Raw genomic sequence first — 19,261 nt, 5'->3', positions numbered from 1 at the left:
ATATATTTATACATAATATTAATACATTTATACATTTATATTAATTATATTAATACAGTTATACATAATCATCATATATATTTATAAATTATAATTTATACATTTATATAATATTCATTTATAATATATACATTTATATAATATTCATTTATATTAATTATACATTTATAAATATATGTATATTATGTATTATATATAATATAATATATTTATTTATAAATATTTATAAATGTATTATAAATGCATAAATGCATATAAATATTTAAACAATAAAAATTATAAATTATAAACAATATTAATTATACATTTATACATAATATTAATACATTTATATTAATTATATTAATACATTTATACATAATCATCATATACATTTATAAATTATAATTTATACATTTATATAATATTCATTTATAATTTATACATTTATATTAATTATACATTTATACATTTATAAATATATGTATATTACTTATTATATATAATATAATACATTTATATATTTTTATATAAATATATAAATATATTTATTTCTAAATATTTATAAATGTATTATAAATGCATAAATGTTTAAAAATATAAAAATATAAAAATTATTAATTATAAAATACTCAAAAATATGTTTTAAAAATACCTCTAAAAATAATCCAAAAAACGTCTACAGTAACATTTCAAAAACTTCTACATAATTTTTTCAAAAATTTCTACAGTGCACTACAGTAAAGTTTTAGTCAAACTCCCAAAAAACTCAGGTTCCAAACCGGCCCATAATTCGTCGGACGAAAAATCCAATTTCCTTTCCTCGAGACTTAGCTGAACAGGAAATCTCAATTATTGCTTTTCGTGTATGAATACATCATTTATTACCGTCCTCCACTAACAAGCCACACAAGCTGGAAGAAACTGACCGTCTATACAGTATACAGCTTCAGACGGACGACAGCCAAGAAAGTCCCAACTCCCATCCTACATCACCTGTCCGGCCCCCCGCCCGCCCCAGATCTGTGAAGCTCTATTTCCCGCTTTCACTTCACCCCACGCCACGTGGGTGTGCGAGTTATTGCTGATTTGTGTCGAGGAAATCAGCCTAGTGACCGTTTCATCGTACTTCACAAGCGTCGAGGGAAAATGGCAGCAGGAGTAACTAGGAAAATCTCCGCAGCCTCTGCTAGGGCCCACACCAGGAAATCCAAGCAGAAGTCTTCCGTCCCCGTCCTTCCTTCAGGTCTATTTTCTTTTGCTGTCTTTCTTTGCTTTCTGCTATTATTTGTACGCAGATGCTGATTTTCTTGATTGAGAAAAGTAATCTGGAGTCAACGTTTGCTATTGGAGTCTGATTTTAATCCATGCATATGGGTCTCAACTGTTTGGTTTGACTATTGAGTTTTGATTTTTAATGTGTCCAATTAATGATCTTGGCTCCCAGATTTCAGTTCTCTGAACGCATGGATTGGTGAGATTCTTTAACATATGTCTCTGTGCTTGAAGTTGGATAGGATATCTCACGTACGACAGTACAAGTATACTACTTTTTATCATTTGACTCATCATTGCTTGTTTGTTAACTGGCTTTTATGCTTATTGGTAACGTTTGCAGTATCTGCTCTGCGTCTGTACGTTGTTTAAATCGAACAGCAAAATTTTCGGGATTAATTCTCGAAACATTCTGATTGATTGCGGAAACCCGCTCTAAGTATATGGCTACCTACATATGTGAGAAGCATACTCATAAGGATTCAATCTAATCTGGTTCACTCTGCTAAATGAAGTTGATGCATATGTATTTGATTTCTAAATTTGATTCGCATGCTACAGGTAAGTATTTACCCATAAAGTAATGATGATGAATTCCTTTATAGTTGGTTTGGGCATTTTCACAAGCAGGCAAAGCCAGAAGTGGACTGTGAGAAAACTTCGGTTTTTGCTAAACTGTTTAGGATTTGATAGTAAATTTTACGTGGCCTTGTTTGACTAGTGATGCTATAAAGGCTGAAAATTCCCTTCAATAACTTGACATAATTTGAAGTGGCATGTGCTGCCACGCCACTTCACACTGCTTTCTCCTAATGCCAGGAGGGAGTAGGAGCATTCTTAAAATTGGTGAACATGTGTATAACCAAACCTACAAATTCAGGGATATTTAAGAAGATCCTTGTGGTTTTCTTCATCGGCTTCTTGGCGTGGGCTTATCAAGCTACTCGACCTCCTCCTCCCAACCCGTTAGGCACTCCTGATGGTGCCCCTGTCACAGCACCTAGGATAAAACTTAGGGATGGAAGGCATTTAGCCTACAAAGAGCATGGAGTTTCAAAGGATAAAGCAAAGTATAAGATAGTATTTGTCCACGGATTTCGTTGTTGCAGACATGACGTTGCCATTACGGCTACCCTTTCCCAGGTGCAAATTTTTCTTTATTTGGTTTATGTTGTAAAGATAATCTTACTATCTTATACTTACAGGGATTGTAAGTTTCTGCACAAAAATGTTAAGGATATGATCTCTCAAAATGAAAAGATTTTTTGTAGCAGGATCTTATCGAAAGCTTAGGCATCTATATAGTCTCATTTGATAGACCTGGTTATGGAGAAAGTGATCCAAATCCTAACAGAACACTACAGAGCATGGCTTCTGATTTAGAGGAGCTTGCTGATCAGTTGGAACTAGGATCCAAATTCTATGTTGTTGGATTTTCAATGGGTGGACAGGCACTCTGGCCATCCATCAAGTATATTCCTCACAGGTATGATTCATTCAAGTCATGCATGTGACGGAGGGAAGAATATTGCAGCAGTTGCTTCATCATTCTTCTGAACAGTATCTTATCCATCTCCTCTAGCTCAAGTATAACATCTTTTATTCCGAACAGATTGGCAGGAGCGGCTCTCTTAGCACCAGTTGTCAACTATTGGTGGCCTGGTTTTCCTGCTAACTTGTCGAATGAAGCATACAACCAACAGCTTCCACAAGACCAATGGGCTCTTCGTGTTTCTTACTATGCAGCATGGCTTACCTACTGGTGGAATACTCAAAAATTGTTTCCTCCTGCTGCTGCTGTGGCTCGGAGTCCTGCTGTTTTATCACGTCAAGACCTTGAATTGATGGGCCACAATACTCTAAGACGTGATTATGAGGTAATTGTTAAATTTTCTCTCATTCCCTGAGCATTTTCGCGTTAGTCTAGATAGAGACATGAAGCATACGTTTTCATGTGTGTCAAAATGATTGTGTGTGTGTTGATAGTCAGGAAGATCTTTGTGTATTGTAACCTGGATCTATGCCTGCATTACCCATTGTAAATTTCAGTTTTCTTTCTTCCTGCTTTTGTACAATCAGTATCAGATATACTAACCAGCAAGTATGAGACAAGCTGCACCTTCATCCAATGATTACTTCTAAAAAAATGTTTAGCTGTCTTTAATAGATTACTACACCATGATCAACAGATCCCAACCCCTATCCTCACTGCTGTATATGTCATTTCTTTTCAAAGTTCTCACGAACAGCAACACAAACTACAGAAAATGGATCGGCACTTGACAAGTTCCTTTTTAGTGGAGTTATATATTCAACTATCAGCTACAGCAAATTATTTGCTTTCAAAAATGTTAATTTCACGCTTGTGCAGTGACCCTTTTGCATCCCTACTGGTTGTAGGCTGAACTGATTTTGACCTGGAAAGTATGTATATTTGTGATTGAATCTGCATCGCCAATCAAGTAATAAGATTTTCCTTACAGACATCTGTGAATTTTATCAGGCAACGTCCTCCATGTTCTTTCATTGACTTTATTTGTTGTAACGTGTGTATAAGCAATTGTAGCTCTACGGTTCTTTTAAATTGGAAAAAACCAGTGTCTTATTTTGGATATCGCTTCTATTTCAACATCAGGATCAGATAACACAGCAAGGAGAGTACGAGTCTCTTCACCGTGACATGATAGTTGGTTTTGGAAAGTGGGAATTTGATCCTATGGATCTGGAGAATCCCTTCCCAAATAATGAAGGTTCTGTTCACATATGGCAAGGAGATGAGGATTTGCTAGTACCTGCTTCATTACAAAAATACATTGCCAAGCGGCTACCATGGATTCACTATCATGAACTAGCAGGTGCCGGTCACATGTTTCCATTTGCTGAAGGAATGGGAGACAATATAGTGAAGGCACTTGTGAGTGGGAAGAGTGCCAGGTAATTCTCCTTTCTCATTCCTAAGCTTCTTTGTGTGAGCTCGTCTGAGGAATTTTTGTTTTTTCTAGTCCTTTTGTATTGTGTGATTAGACCTTTATTTTTCTTTTTTTTTTTGGGGGGTCATCAGACTGAATTGCTCTATAACATAGCATGATAGCCAAATTTTGCTCCTTTGGATTAGATAGTACAAGAGATGGAAACATTTACATGTCTCGATTTTGGACAATTGTTTGTCATAGAAACTGCTGCAGTCTCATCTATATGGATCTCTTTGTTTATTTCCACAACGCGGTAAATGGTAGTTCAATGCTATGAAAACATGTTGGAGCCATTTCGTATTGAAGTCGTCATTTTGGGTGGGTAGGCGATACTTTTTCTGCTATAAGGACGGAATTATACGTTAAATTAACCGCGGTACCTCACCCAAAATTGGATCGCCATGAATTGGTCGGCGCAAGGGAAAACCGGGAGCGGGAACATCATCATATCAGGGTTTTTGTGGTGTGGGTAGCTTAATTAGAGGCTCTTCCTATATGCCTCCAGACCGGATGCGTCTCCAGCTCAATTTCGGAGAATCTGAACGGCACTAGTTTCCTCAGATATGCAACTATTAAGCTATTAATTGATTATTTCTATCCAATTTAATTTCCTTTTTCTTCTCAGAATATTCGACAAATCGATACTTTTAACAGAAGGTCTTAAATAATTGAAGTACTATATCTTCTACCAAAGGTTTCAGAAGACAAATAACTATTGTGGGTAGAGGTGGCAAATCAACCCACTTAATTAAATTTACTCATACCCATCCATGAATAGATGGGTATGGATATCTTAAATTTTTGTATATGGGTATAAATGGGTTACCCAATAATACCTATTTATTAAATGGGTATTATTGGGTAATCCATCAAACCCAATTAACCCATTTAGAATTCTCTTCCCTCCAAGTCTTTTCTTTTTTCCCATCCATTTTTTTTTCAAATTTTTCATTTTGTTATGATGTTAACTACTTTTGTTTCATTATTATTATTATTATTATTATTATTTGTTGATTTTATCTTATTATTTTATTTTCTCTTAGTTTGTTAACTTGCTCATTTTTCAGCATTACTAATTTATGATAAATTTTAGCCTATTTTCTTATCTTTCTAAAATGAAAATTTAAATTTATATATATGAAAAAAATGTTGGAGGTTCAAAATTTTTGGATTAAGTTTTTATATTAATTTTTATAGTACTTAGTTCAAAATTTTATATTCTTATTATTCAATTATTAAATAATAGGTAATTTTGTGACATAGAGTATAAATGAAAAAAAATTGGTAATTAAGTTTATTGAACATTATAAATAAATATTTAAAACTAATGATGGATACAAAGAGTGGTATAAATTGATAACTTAGTTTGCAAAAATGAATTTAAATGAGTTTACAAAAAGTTAAAATAAATGGGTTATAAATGGGTAATTGGGGCATTGTTGACATATCCATTTATACCCATCTAATTAAATGGGTATAAATGAGTTGACTCACTTATACCCATTACTCATTTTACCCAACCCAAATCCGCCCAAGTCACCCATTTTGACACCTTTAATTGTGGGTTAGAGTTTTCTACTTTTCTCATGAATACTTTGCTAAACGTTGAACGAACTAAACGTAAAGATAATTTACGCTCGGAAAGAACATGGTGCTGGTGGTGACATTTCTGAGATTGAGGGGGGATCCGCATCATTGTAGCTTTAAAAGCGGTCTCCCGGAATGAATTTAACCATTGGCAACTAACATTAAGGTGTTCTAAGCTTTTTCTACGAACAACAGAAATTTTTATGGGATAATTTCAGAAACCTCCCTGAGGTTTCTCATAATATTACTCAGTTTCTCTTGAGATTTTAAAATTTCGCTTACCTCCTTTGGATTGACATTTCTTGTAATATTTTAACTCCTTGGGAAGAAAAATAAAAAAGATAAAACTTTTGTTCCAATACTAATCTTATGTCATTCTACTTATGAAATTTATAACAATAATAAAAAAATTAAATTAAATTAAATTTCTTGACAGAAATTATTTATTTTTGTTGTTTATTTTTGTTGTATTGAAACAAAATCAAAATTTACATCTTGAAAAATTCACATATATAAAGAGATTATTTTAGTTTTTAATATAACTTAAATTACACCACGAATTAAAACATAATTCCTCAAAATATATTTTGACTTCTTTAATTGTAATTTAGCTATGCACGAAATTTTTTAAGATATTAATTACTCATCAAAATCCTCCTAAGTGGTTGACTTTGATTACATCTAATTTATCTACGTCCTTTGTTAGTCCATCACAACTCTAATATAAAGAAATATGGATCATTATTAGCTAATAATTAATTTTTTTAATTTACATTTTTTGGTTTTAAGATTTTATTTTGCTTTGGCTTTGTGCTTAAATAGTTATTAAAAGCAAGGGTAATGTTGTCAATTTGTGACCTTTGATGGGAATATTTAGTCTTGTCAAGTTGACAAGGGAGATAAATGAAATTTTAAAAACTTTAAGAGGGTTGAGTGATATTATGACAAAACTCGAGAGCAATTTTTAAACAAGCAGCATGACGGCTTAATAAGGAACTAACATATGGCATGGGAATATCGAAACAGAATCTGGGTTTTTTTTTTTTTTGGTTATTTAAATTGAAAAACGACCAAAACAATGCACAAGTAAGCTAATTGCCGCCCTTCATCTAAAACCTGGAACCAGGAACCGACTAATCACCTGACAAATGCTTGGCCAGGATTTACCGCTAGAATCAGCTCCGAACTGAAGGACGCAACTGGTAGACGCAGATTCCTGAGAATGGCTAACCTTTCCTTCCAGGAAAGAACCTCCTCCTCATCTTCCCAATCTGCTCGAGGGTCAACCCAAAAGCTTTCTCCAATAGCTCATCATTGATTCCGGAACCAAAAATGGTAGATGGGATTTTCTGCACTCCTGGATTTTGGCTGTTGAAACTTGCAAAGACGGTAGCAGTGGACTCGCCAACATTCATTTGGAAATGAACTAGACCCCTTGGGAACACCATCACTTCACCTTGCTCAATCACCTTGGCAAAAACTCGGTTCGTCGAATCCACAAAACCAGAATAAACCTTTCCTTGCACCACGAATGCAATTTCCGTCGCTCTGGGATGAAAATGTGGAGCATTGATGCCACCAACCTGGAGGTCTGCCCGTACAAATGACATTCCTAGGGTGTTAAGCCCCGGAAAAGTGGCGGGGTTGACCGATTTTGCCGAGAGGCCAGTTTCCGAGAAGTTTCCAGGGGCTTTTACACCCGAAAACACGAAATCATCAGGGGTAACCTCCGTTGAATTTTTGCACTGCGCTCTGGCATTATTGGAGCCAACTTTTGCATTGGGTATGCAAAAATCTTGCACGGGGTCAGGATCCCAGGCCAATGCCACGAGATGAGAGTGGAGGCAGAAAATTAGTGGAAGCAAGAGCTCCAGTCTTGGAAACATCTTCCACTCAGGCTATTTGGCTGCAATTATCAACTACTATCAAGGTAGCACTAGGGCAAAATATATACTTGAAAGAAAAGAACACGGAGATACTACTATATAAATATTGGCCAGGATAATCAGGAATTTCCAACTTATATAAATTGCTAGGATTTTTCGCGTGGTACGGTCATTTGTCTAGCTTGAGTAGGGCTATAGTACTGGTACTGCTGTAGGGCATCAACCTCTACTTTTGGCGACTTTTCTGGAGTGCCTCTCAAACAGCTTTTAATCGAATGGAGGGATGTGAGTGCGATGTGATATACACTAAGCAAAGCGTCGACGTGATTATAGCTAATAATTATTTTCTTGACTCTGTTAGGTGCAGGGATGGGTGGCTATGATGCTGAAAATATGATTGCAAATATCTTCAACACTGTGACACATGCAAGCAATCTCTATGAAAATGAGACCCGTTTAAATTTTTTTTTTTTTCTTTTTTGCTTTTTAAAGTAAGAAACTAATGCGTACTGGATGCATATTCTTTTCCTTGTGAATAAAGAAAAAAAAAAAAGAGTTGCAAGTAATGCGTAAGTGATCTGTTCCAAGTTACTAGGTCTGTTGGATTGATCAGGGACCAGTTACTACTCCGAATTCTGTCATTTTGCTGGTGCTCAAGAGAGTGACACACACTGTTGAAAGTTGAAGCCGGGAGAACAGAACAAAGCAAAATGGATCCGTCGCGAGTTCCAGTTGGCTTCCTCTTTCGACGGGAAAGAAGAAAAGTGAAACTAGGACTAGAACAGGGTTGGTTTTGTGTAGAGTTTGTAAACTTGTTCACTGAAAAATTCTTTGTTTTCTTTGCCAAGGGATCGATGTATGACAACAACCAACGTCAAGCTCTCGTAACCTGCCACGAACGCTTGTAAAAAAAATAATATGTTTTAGGACTTTGCACCTTATTATTAGACCTTTTTTTTTTTTTTTTGCTCGAGGCTTGAAATTCGATCACTCTTCTTCACCAAAATGACTCGTATCATAGGATGGGCCACGCATTGAGTCCATCACATGCGATCTGGTTGGTTCACATACTGACGGCCCAATTGGCCTGACCGGTCCATAACACACAATAAGAACGTCGAAGAAGAAGAATTAAAAATAATGAAACAGAACCACAATCAGCAGTTAAGCAGAGTGAACAGCACCCACTGGACAAGTAATCAGTTTGTATGCTTTTCTGTTTAAGAAAAATAAAATACTAGTGTAATATTTTGAGTAGTTCATGCAGGTGGGGGAGAGAAGGAAGGAGACACGTGTAAACATGTGGGGAGAGAGGATGACGCAGAAGAGCTGTGGGGAGGACACATGGGCGAGGACGTGTCAAGGAGGGCAGGCATTTTCAAGTTTCCTTACATGACAATTAGGCCGCAGTTGGAATTTGTGTTATGTTAAATCCGGGACAAGTTTAATACTACTATTCAGTTTTGACCGCAGGAGCTATCTGTTGTGGGGTCCCCCAACCAAGCAATGGAACTGTGGAATAAGTAGCAGTAAAAAAAAAAAAAAAATTTTTTTTTCCTGTTTTTGGAGGAGAAAGATGAGGAACCCGAAATTTGACAATGCTGTCGCGACGTAAGAGCCCTTGAAGGCTAAAGAAAGAAAGCAGCAAAGGCAACTAAGCTAATTGCGGACCGCTGTCCAAAAAGGCAAAAACACACTACTGCTCACTGTTTCAACTCTTCCCTCTTCCTTTCCCGAGCCCCCTCAGATCACCTCAACAGACTTAATTAGCTAAAGGAGCAATTTAGCTAGGCAGAATGACGGTTCTCCTTGATTAGCTAAAGGAGGTCAGAATCATGCAAACATGATTTTTTTTTTTTTTTTTTTTATAAATTTTATTACACATCAACTTCTGTTCCATCTCTGTAACATTATTGTTTGAAGCTAATCTTGCAGATTTTATCTCAATCAAGAAATCAAAGGTAATTATTTGCTTTCTTTTTGGTAGCCTATAATCCATATGCATGGAACTGATTTTCGATATACATAGCTGCTCTCTTTTTTTTTCTCTCTCTCTCTTTAATAGCTGTTTTTTTTTTCTTTTGGGGTGGGGTGGTGGGGGTGAAAGATGGTTTTTCCTTGCGAGTTGAGAACCCTTGTCACTTCTGGGGTATTCCTTAGTATCTTCCCGACCTGAGATTGAGTTGATGATTACAGCTCTGATTTTGATTGGTGGGCTGATGACTTATCTAGAAGCCGTTTTGCTTATTACCACCTTTAGCACTCCCTTTTTCTTTCTGGTATAATAACATGTGTGTTTGAAACCAATACAAAATTCTTCATGCTGTCAGTTTCGTCTTTTAACTAAAACGACCAAACACAAGTGTTTATATTGGCTTTCCTCGAATTCTTAACAATTGCTTCTTCTTCTTCTTTTTTTTTTTTGTTTTGTTTGTGTGTGTGTGTGTGGGAAGAGGGGGTTGGGTTGGAGTCAGGAGGCTCACTTAAGTATTGGCATGTGGTGATGTAAATATCTCAGGTTAAGTAAATTAGCTGACTGAAACACTTTTCAAAGGCTAGTTGCTTGAGGATCATTCCATTTTGGGAAAATCAACTCTGATAGATCATAGACCAGCAGTCATTTCATGGGGTCACATTTGAACATGACATATCCTCTTACTTCCTGCTCGTGATTTAGTTCAATTAACGGCTCATTGCGTCTCCAATGATGGTCAATTCAATATCAGTCGATCGTGCTCGTGTTGTTGTTTTGACAATCACGAATACGACAAAATAACCTGAGATGCCGTACTGGTCCGATGTATATCCATGGCCATGTCATCCACTGCACCTGGACGCTAGGAAACTTGGATTGCGTACTTGGGTGAGTCACGAATCTCGTATAGACTGTCCCTCTTTTCCCGTACGTCCAATGGGTGATGAATTCAGTCTTCTCCCAAAGATGAAATGGAGATGGAGTGAACGTGAATTTGACAGTTTTCCATCTCCATTTTGCAGGCAAAATCCCATACATGTCAGCTAACAGTTTAAGACTGCAACCACAGTTTTTGGAACGCATAAGAAAAAAAAAATTATCATTAGGGTCCCCGAAGCCAGTAGCTTTCTTCGTTCTAGGTAGTTGGCGGTTAACCGTCTGCTGACTTCATTAGTTTCTTTTTGATCCCTTATCGTCGCAGACCGAAGGGAAATAACGAAAAAGAAAAAGGGAGACTACGGAATTTATGATTGCCGTACTGCTCCAAGACTATAGATTACTTTTTTCTTTTTTATTGTGGGGGAGGGGGGGGGGGAGGGGGGGAGGGGGGGGAGGGGGGGCGGTTGGGGGGGGGGGGGGGGGGGGGGAATGGGGGGGCGTGGTGTAAGGGCTCTTTATATTATAAGTAACTACTGTTTATCAGCCTGTTTCCTGACATCTCGAAATTCTGGCGCGGTGCTGTAGAACATAAATATTTACAGTATTGTACATATTTGTTCGATTCCATACTCGATCCCTTAAGGTTTGATTCCAAGTGAATAGAAAAGAACATCCGTTTCATGGCTGATTGATGTCCTTGGATATTTCATTCTTTACGTTTACTTTCTTCGTAGATCCAGATGAATTCTGTTTGGTATATGTAGTTTGATCACATAGCGAAACTAATTTATATTTGGCAATTGAGTAAATCCATTTTTGTTTCATTTGCCAGTCATATACTTGCAGCTTATAAAACCCCAAGTCGGGTTTAGAAGAAAAGGCATACTCAGGTGGAATCGGCTTATAGACCAGCCGGAGAACGAGGAACAGAGAACTCCACAAGTCAAATTTCTGATACCAAGATTTTTGGGAATAAAAATGGTTGTGACAGATTCAGAAATGACATCTCATGGTAATAAGGGTGAGTCTCCTCCATTACAGTCAGAACAGCAGCAGCCCAAGAATCATGCATTCGCATCCCTTGGCAGTCAGTCGTCCATCTATTCGCTTACTCTGGATGAGTTTCAAAAACACCCTTTGCGAGAGTGGAAAGATTTTGGGTCGATGAATATGGACGAGTTCTTGAATAGCATCTGGACAGCTGAGGAAAATCAAGCTCAAGTCACTAGTGCGATGGTAGTTGCAGCAGCAAATATCAACCCCAATCCTAAGCAATTGTCCCAGCTGGGTGAAGCCACGATGCGCCGATAGATCAGAAGGGCATCATCACCAGGCAACTAAGCCTCCCAAGGCAAGGCTCTCTCACACTTCCGGGACCTTTATCGCGGAAAACAGTCGAGGAGGTGTGGACGGAGATTCACGAGTCTCAACAAGAACATGAGCCCCCGACTAATTGCACCAATCCGCAAAATACGGGCTCTTCTCAGCAGCGGCAGATCACATTTGGGGAAATGACTCTGGAAGACTTTCTAGTCAGAGCAGGGGTGGTACGAGAACAGACTCAGCCACCGCCTTCGCCGTTGCCTCAGCAGCCGCAACAGCCCTACGGTGGTACTTTCTACCAAAATAACAATACTGATGTAATGGGAACTGGCTTTGTGACGAGGCCTGTCATTGGTGGCCCTGGTGGCAGTGCTAACGTTGTGGGCTACCAGCCGATGCCACAAACGGGGGATGCATCTGCCGCGTATCCCGGGAGCATGAAGAGGGGCGGAGGTTATGCGGCCCAGCCAACAGCGGCCTGTTTTGGCGGCAGAATGGGAAATGGAGGGAGTGGAGGCGGATATGGGCAAGTGCAGGGATTAGGAATGGGTTCACCTGTGAGTCCAGTGTCATCCGAGGGGTTGTGTGCGAATCCGATGGATGGTGCAAACCCATACGGGATGGACGTGGGCGGAATGAGAGGCAGCGGAGCAGGCGGAGGAAGGAAACGTATCATCGACGGTCCAATAGAGAAGGTGGTGGAAAGGAGGCAGCGGAGGATGATAAAGAATAGGGAATCGGCCGCAAGATCAAGAGCTAGAAAGCAGGCATATACCGTGGAACTGGAGGCTGAATTGAACCAGCTGAAGGAAGAGAATGGTCATCTAAAGCAGGCTTTGGCCGAGCTTGAGAGAAAAAGAAGGCAGCAGGTAAATCCCACTCAATTTGTCCTCCCCTTCGTGTACATGTACGTCCCGACAACCGTTTTGAAAATGTTATAGTAGATGCTAGTGGAGTACAAGTTCTTTGCAGATGCTTGGCTTGGTTTCTTCGTCGTACGCACAACCACCGAAAGGAGTCCGTCAAATAATAATAATCTGGTTATGCTTCTTGAACGCGAGAATGGATATTGAATAACCTCAAAAAAAAGTATCTTTGCTAATGCCGCCTTTATCTTTCTGCAGCTGATTCTTCTTTTATGCTACATCTTTCTTATACAGACTAGTATTAGCCATATAAAAAAAGCTAGTAGTATAGCATGCGTAAAATATCTGATTTTTCTTGTTTTTTATTTTTTTGGGGGGGGCGGCGAGCAGCAGGTTGAAGAGTCCAAGATGAAAGCTCAGACGAGGACGCAGCGAAACAATGATAGATTGATGAGAACCATCAGGAGGACCACCAGTTCTCCTTTCTGAACTCAGAAACAAAAGCGGCGTGGACCTGCAGCCGCTGATATAATGTGCAGCTCAGAAGCCATCATGAGTTAAGCCGGGCCGCGTTGTCTTAATATTCAATTAATGCCTAGTATTTCGATGATAATTCGTGATTAGGCTGCCTTCTTTTTTTTCATATATTTATATATATATTTCTCTCTTCCCCTGACCGGTTTTACTTCTTGGTACCAGAAAATTGTTTGAGATTTTATACATATGCTTACTCTTGAATTTGTTTGTGTGGAATTCTTCTTCTGTAGTTTGTCGGCTGTAAATAATAAATATGATTGAATTAAATTTTGTTTGAGGTCGTGTGTAAATTGTAATAACAATCATCTGTCGTATTTCTCGTTTTTATCCCCGTAGTCGGAGTTCGCATATCCAAAGCTAAGCTGAGGAAATTTCGGGAATATGGATATCGTCAAGCAAATGTGACTAGTCATAAATAATTAATAACCAGTATTTGAGCACGAGATATCGATATTGGTCTGTTGTGTTAATTTGTTACCAACATGTTTTATGGCATGAATAAGTCATAAGAGAGATATTCATAATATTATTGCTTGCTTATTTTTTTGTAAAAAAAATTAAACATTTAATCTATTGTGCCCGTGTTGAAAATAATTTATACAATTAATGGACTATACGGCGATAAAATTCATCAATACGAAAAAATTAAGTTACACATATTATTTCATATAGTAATAAAATTTTTACAACCTAAATTATGCATTCATTTCCAATCAAGTAGAAATGATGCAAATTCCATTTTTCTCACAAAAAGGATATTTAATCTTTATCGAAATTAATAATTCAGCAGTGTAACAATTAAAGCTAAACCAATCAAGTTACTCTATCAAAGTTTTCAGAAGAAAAATAAGCCATAAGAAGAATTGATTTGAGGAGAGTTAAGTACAAAATGAGTAAAGCATAAGTATCAAATTGATTTATTAGTTTTTTTTTCAATTAAGCATGCCATCTAATTTTATGATTCCCCTCACTATTTGTACATAGAAAGACATATATTAGACTATTAGAGGATGCTTTTTCTTTACTTTTTTTTTTTTCTAATGAATTTTATTTACTCGATCCGACTTTTCTCACATGTCCAAACACATGAATTATACACAATGTGAATTTATTTGATAGTTTGAGTGTACAAGTATTCTTAGGGTACTATAGATAATAGGAATTTCTATCTTGGGGGCTTCTTATACATAATTTTATTTAGTGTAGAATTTTATACGGTTGCATCACCTATGATTATTGCAAATAATAAATCACAACTTGTAGCTATTTTTTTTTTTTAAATGAAATTTTGCAGGGATAACCTAAATCCATACCACTGCAATCTAAATTCACGTCTTTTTAGAATTAATGGCTTACAACATGAGCATTGTTAACTTATGCTATTAGTATTAATAAATGTTATACCATTAATTAATGGCCACTGGGTCTTGCAGTCTACTCGCGTGGTACTTGTCGTAATTAAGAATAAAGCCATTCCATTTGGATAAGTTTGGTTTAAGATTCAAGCCCAAATTTCTGCCCTCTACTGACCCAGGAGCCCAACTTTCTTTCCCAAAAAAAAAACGCACACACACACACACACTCGTCGGAGACTAACTTTGTTTCGCAAAGCCCAATTGAAGTCGGAACACAGTTTGAACCCAGTAAGGAATTCATTCTTTTTTTTTGGGTTGCCCGCCCAGTATCCGAAGTTTTTGCCCCGACTAATCCGGACCCGACCCGCATCGCGCATCTGGCTATGATGGGAGAGTCTCCCAACAGGGTTGTCTGTATACACTAGGACTCGAACACAAGACCTGTTTAAGCGAATCCGAGCCGCTTACCACTCGGACCAACCCCTGTTGGTGTAAGGAATTCATTCATGCATTTCTATTTGAAACGAGCAAGAATTTACAGCTTGGTCCCTGACATTATCTCGAACACCTCAATATTTGATCCACATTCCACAGCTTTTGTTTAAAGAAGTTGTTGAGAGCAAACCTTGGCAACAAAACTTTCGCCTCATTTCCCTTCTAAAATACATCTTTCTTGTCTCCTTTAGGAAATGTTTGCATTGAAGCACAAAGAATGACCTCTAGACTCGTCAATTAATGAAATCAGCATCTGCTATTCTGCCATCCTTTTTTTTTTTTTTTTTTGATAATAGCATCTGCTATCTTTCGCAGCATTTATAATATTGTTTTCCTCTAGATTAAGAGACGCTAGGCAGCAACATCACCTAGATTAGACAAAGCAATGATTGATTGATATAATATCAGACCATTTGATAATAAACAATGTCCCAAATGTGTTGAGTATTTGATTAACAACAGAGCATTCGAAGAAGTTAACCAGTTTAACAAGCTATTTTCCTTATTTTCAGTGTGCAAAGCAGAGCTCCCCACAACCATATGATCGACAAAATGACACAGTAATGGCCCCTCAAGCGCAAAAATCCCAAGCATGAGTGCTAGCTAGGTCGTCAAAAAGCATTTCTCAAACAGACATAGCGTAACACTGATGGTGCACGAGATAAATGGCTAATAGAAATTCATGGCCTTTGATCTCCAGATATTAGCTGACTATGCAAGCAGACAGATTCGAATGCCAGGACTACGAGGATAAGATGCTGTAAAAGGCATTTGAAGCAGCATCTTTCAAGTTGCTTGGAAAGGTTATATTCTAGAACCCTCAATTATGGATGGCTTCTTTTACCTGTCCATGTTTTAATTTTCTCACAAGCAAGACAAGAAGCGAAAAAGTTTGAAGAACAAATCATTATTATAAGACAGCAACATGTGCCCAACTTTCGAATCCCATGACCAGAAAAAAGCTAGATACTAAATGGAACTTCTACCATCAGTTTCTGTTTCTGATTCTCACATGTAATCTAAAATCCGTTCAGGAACCCCCCCCTAACAAGAAGGTTTTTAAGTTGAAAGGGGCGAAAGTCTCAAACAAAACAAGTGTAATCCAGAGCAGCCAGAATCTGAGAGTGGGGATCGGCAGTTATATCTCAATCTCAATTACTACCATTTTTGGAGAACGCGCCTAATGTAATCGAACGAGACTCTCCTTGTAACTAGAAACTTGCAAACAGTAGCAGTTAATCCGAGGTCCAAGATGCCTGATTTCCTTTGTATCAGGATTCAGCAAGGCTAGCTGCATGATCCCTGTTTCTATGAAAATGAACCCAGTCTTCCAAGACCCGAGAGCCCTCCTGATGTTTAGAAGAGGTCCAATGCTGACTTTTTTAATCCAAGACCCTTCCGCCTCCATAACCCATACATCGACACTCGTTTCAGTACCGCGATTGTAAGCAAACGTAGCTAGTGAATCATTATACAAGGCGAGATTCCCCTGCATTGATTTGAACGTATCCGGAGTCCTGATTTCTCGAAAGATCTCATTTCTCACATCAAAGGCGAAGACTCTACAGCTGCTAATACCCCCCCAGTAATAGAATCCATTCAAGTATGTGTTAGTATAAGATTTCACCACGCGCAGGCTTGAAAATGTGTAATCTCTAAACTGCCTCCAGGAGTGAGAACTCAAGGTGTACACTGAAACAAGAGGGACATACCATACCTGCAAATCATCATCCCAGTAATCTCGTACACAGACCACCTTAAAGTCGTTAGTTGAGGGGTCTTTCCCAAATCCGAAAACATGGGAATACAGAGTCCGTGACGGAGAGGACAGAGGTAAGGAGGAGACTACTAATGGTGGGAGAAGCTTAACCTCTCTTGTAGCTGGATTCCAGAGTAGCATCAGGGAGTGATCGTTGTAGATGAAAACTAAACCGTCCACCGGGCCGAGCACGGTCGAGACGGTTGAGAAGGATGTCGGTGTAGGTATATGATCTTGGTATTCCAGGGATGTGCCAGCCAGGTATTCATCCGGGAACAAAGAAAGCGCAGAAGCTCCACCGTGTACATGATAGCAGTGGACTAAGAGATTTTCTTGGTTTTTGTGATGGCGGAGATGCTTAGCAACAAAAGTAGGACTTTGAATGAGACTGCACCAATACTTGCAGACGGCCTTAAATCGTAACAGTGATTTTACAGGAAGCTTTGAGAAAATCTCCATTACAACATCTGCAGGCAATTCAAGAAAAGTCGTACCTTCATTCATTGCAGCCTTCCAAACTTTTGAAGCCTGGGATCGTTTTATGCGAGGGAAAAAAATTAGAGCAGGATAAAGATCAACGCTCTCAAATTGTTGCAGGAATCAAATTTCCTATCCATCAGTTTTAAAGCAAGGTGATGCAAAGTGCAAACGACACAGGCCTTTTTAATTTTAATTTTTTTTGTTTTTGGGGGGCATAGACAAGGACATACGATGATGACAAGAAGACAAGTGAGAAAGATGACCGCTTAAATGGTTAATGAAATATATGCATATAAAAACCATTTTGCTACTTGCATACGGCAAATGGAACAAACTTCATTGGCAAGACGTGGGAAAACTTCTGTGTGATGATTACTCAAGAGAAAATATTCCACGGGTAGCGGCTCAAACTAGTTTCTGGGTGCCAAAGAGACGCAAATGTGTGTTACTAGGCCTCGTTTTTCAAATAGACAATGACGGGTTACTAGGCCTCTTTCGCAAATTTACAAAAGAAGATCATTGAATACTAGTTTTAAAACTAATTTGTCATATTTAATTTAATTTCAAAAGTTATTTTTGAAAATAAAAACCGTTTATAATCACTTGTTTTACTCGCATACAAAATTTAAAATCAAACTAACTACATTCGATTGATTAATTAAAGGGTCAATTACATGAGTAAATCTTATACACACTGACAATGTATACATTATCATCGTTTGATTCATGACATGTGTGTAAAAGTTGAATTTTAAATTCAAATTTTGTATAGTTAACATTCATCCAATCCTGACAGTGTATACCTTGTCAGTGTAGGGAAGATTAATCGTAATTATATTTACTTCCACTGTGGTTCGGCCAACTTATCAAACGGACCCTGAGATTTGACCAAATTACAGATTCCCCCCTTTTCCAACAATGTCCGTTAAATTTGACTAACGAAATAGCCCCTCGGGGTCAGCTCAGCCGGTGAACCCATGGGTATTCCTCATGGTGGCACAGGTTCGAGTCTGGCTTCACATATCATCTGGGTGCTCTTGGGGGCGGGGTACACAGGTGTAGAGGAATTAGTCGGGTCCCTTACGCATTGACCCGGACACCCTCTGTGTTGACAAAAAAAAAAAAAAAAAATTTGACTAACGAAATGTGTAACTTGACAAAAAAGCTAGACTGACAAATGACTTGTAAATCTAAAAAAATATATAATAAAAGAAAAAGATGCATTTATGCGATTCCCGCCATACCCTTTGAGGCACGGAAAACCAAAAGCCAAATCCCTTTTTTAAATCTCCCCAAAAGCACGATCTCAAATCCACTGCCCAGCAAAATCACATATTAAAAATGGATTGAAGATCATCAAAAGCCGGAGAGAAGTTTTTTGTTGAAGCACTTTGGTTCTTGCGAAGACAAGACGGAAGCAAAATAGTTAGCCACTTTACTAGTTTATGGCTTGCATGATTATCTATATGGCTGTATACCTCAGAAATGGCCTTTTTTCAAACAAAAAAAAAATTAATCTCAGGCAGCATACAACTTATTTAGCATAGATTATTGCAAGTTTTTTTAGGCCTTTTTATATTCAGTCGATTGCGTGCTTTTATGTCTTCGTGCTTGTGCATGGGTGGCCATGATTTTTCATCAGTATTTCATGTATATGCATTCAAAATGGAAGATTTTATCTCCTTCTTGTTAATCCGGAACATTTTGAAAAACAATTGGGCATTTTTGGGTATTATCAAATAGTCATTCTCTTTCTAATCAAACGCTTATAAGTGTAGTTTGTGGTCATTTAGGACTGTATGTGAAGTTATCTTTTGCGTATTCATGCATAGCAAATAGAGTTTGTAATGTTCTGATGCTTATGAAAAAGTTTTTCTTCCGTGTTTGTATGTC

General features: G+C 37.9%; 4 protein-coding genes across 4 annotated transcripts; 2 read left to right on the top strand and 2 right to left on the bottom strand.

The window, feature by feature from the left end:
- The first annotated feature begins 890 nt into the window (after nt 1-890).
- Nucleotides 891-4,475, top strand: LOC113773229. Its single transcript, XM_027317829.1, has 5 exons — nt 891-1,225; nt 2,135-2,397; nt 2,529-2,740; nt 2,867-3,131; nt 3,890-4,475. The coding sequence occupies exons 1-5, from the start codon at nt 1,129-1,131 to the stop codon at nt 4,190-4,192; spliced, it is 1,140 nt and encodes a 379-aa protein (XP_027173630.1). The 5' UTR covers nt 891-1,128; the 3' UTR covers nt 4,193-4,475.
- A 2,299-nt stretch (nt 4,476-6,774) lies between these two features.
- On the bottom strand, nt 6,775-7,934 carry LOC113773231 (germin-like protein subfamily 3 member 2). The gene has a single exon (XM_027317832.1). It carries the CDS (start codon nt 7,697-7,699, stop codon nt 7,040-7,042), a length of 660 nt encoding a protein of 219 aa, XP_027173633.1. The 5' UTR covers nt 7,700-7,934; the 3' UTR covers nt 6,775-7,039.
- A 3,456-nt stretch (nt 7,935-11,390) lies between these two features.
- LOC113773227 (protein ABSCISIC ACID-INSENSITIVE 5) lies at nt 11,391-13,510 on the top strand. The gene is given in 3 exon segments (XM_027317827.1): nt 11,391-11,841; nt 11,844-12,745; nt 13,133-13,510. Coding segments are annotated over 3 exon segments (1,311 nt in total). The 5' UTR covers nt 11,391-11,531; the 3' UTR covers nt 13,232-13,510.
- Nucleotides 13,511-15,997: 2,487 nt separating this feature from the next.
- On the bottom strand, nt 15,998-17,433 carry LOC113773230 (F-box/kelch-repeat protein At3g23880-like). Its single transcript, XM_027317831.1, has one exon. It carries the CDS (start codon nt 17,390-17,392, stop codon nt 16,310-16,312), a length of 1,083 nt encoding a protein of 360 aa, XP_027173632.1. The 5' UTR covers nt 17,393-17,433; the 3' UTR covers nt 15,998-16,309.
- Between the last annotated feature and the right edge of the window lie 1,828 nt (nt 17,434-19,261).

Source organism: Coffea eugenioides, chromosome 6 (assembly GCF_003713205.1).
Source record: "Coffea eugenioides isolate CCC68of chromosome 6, Ceug_1.0, whole genome shotgun sequence".
Lineage (NCBI taxonomy): Eukaryota > Viridiplantae > Streptophyta > Magnoliopsida > Gentianales > Rubiaceae > Coffea > Coffea eugenioides.
Note: the sequence above shows the minus strand (reverse complement) of the source record. Positions and strands in the feature narration are given on the sequence as shown.

Bases quoted from the DNA above. Each gene is read 5' to 3' on its own strand.
- LOC113773230 (XM_027317831.1), bottom strand. From the start codon at position 17,392: ATGAATGAAGGTACGACTTTTCTTGAATTGCCTGCAGATGTTGTAATG.
- LOC113773229 (XM_027317829.1), top strand. From the start codon at position 1,129: ATGGCAGCAGGAGTAACTAGGAAAATCTCCGCAGCCTCTGCTAGGGCC. The intron at 1,226-2,134 runs GTCTATTTTCTT...CTACAAATTCAG, and splicing joins CGTCCCCGTCCTTCCTTCAG to GGATATTTAAGAAGATCCTT. The intron at 3,132-3,889 runs GTAATTGTTAAA...TTTCAACATCAG, and splicing joins CTCTAAGACGTGATTATGAG to GATCAGATAACACAGCAAGG.
- LOC113773231 (XM_027317832.1), bottom strand. From the start codon at position 7,699: ATGTTTCCAAGACTGGAGCTCTTGCTTCCACTAATTTTCTGCCTCCAC.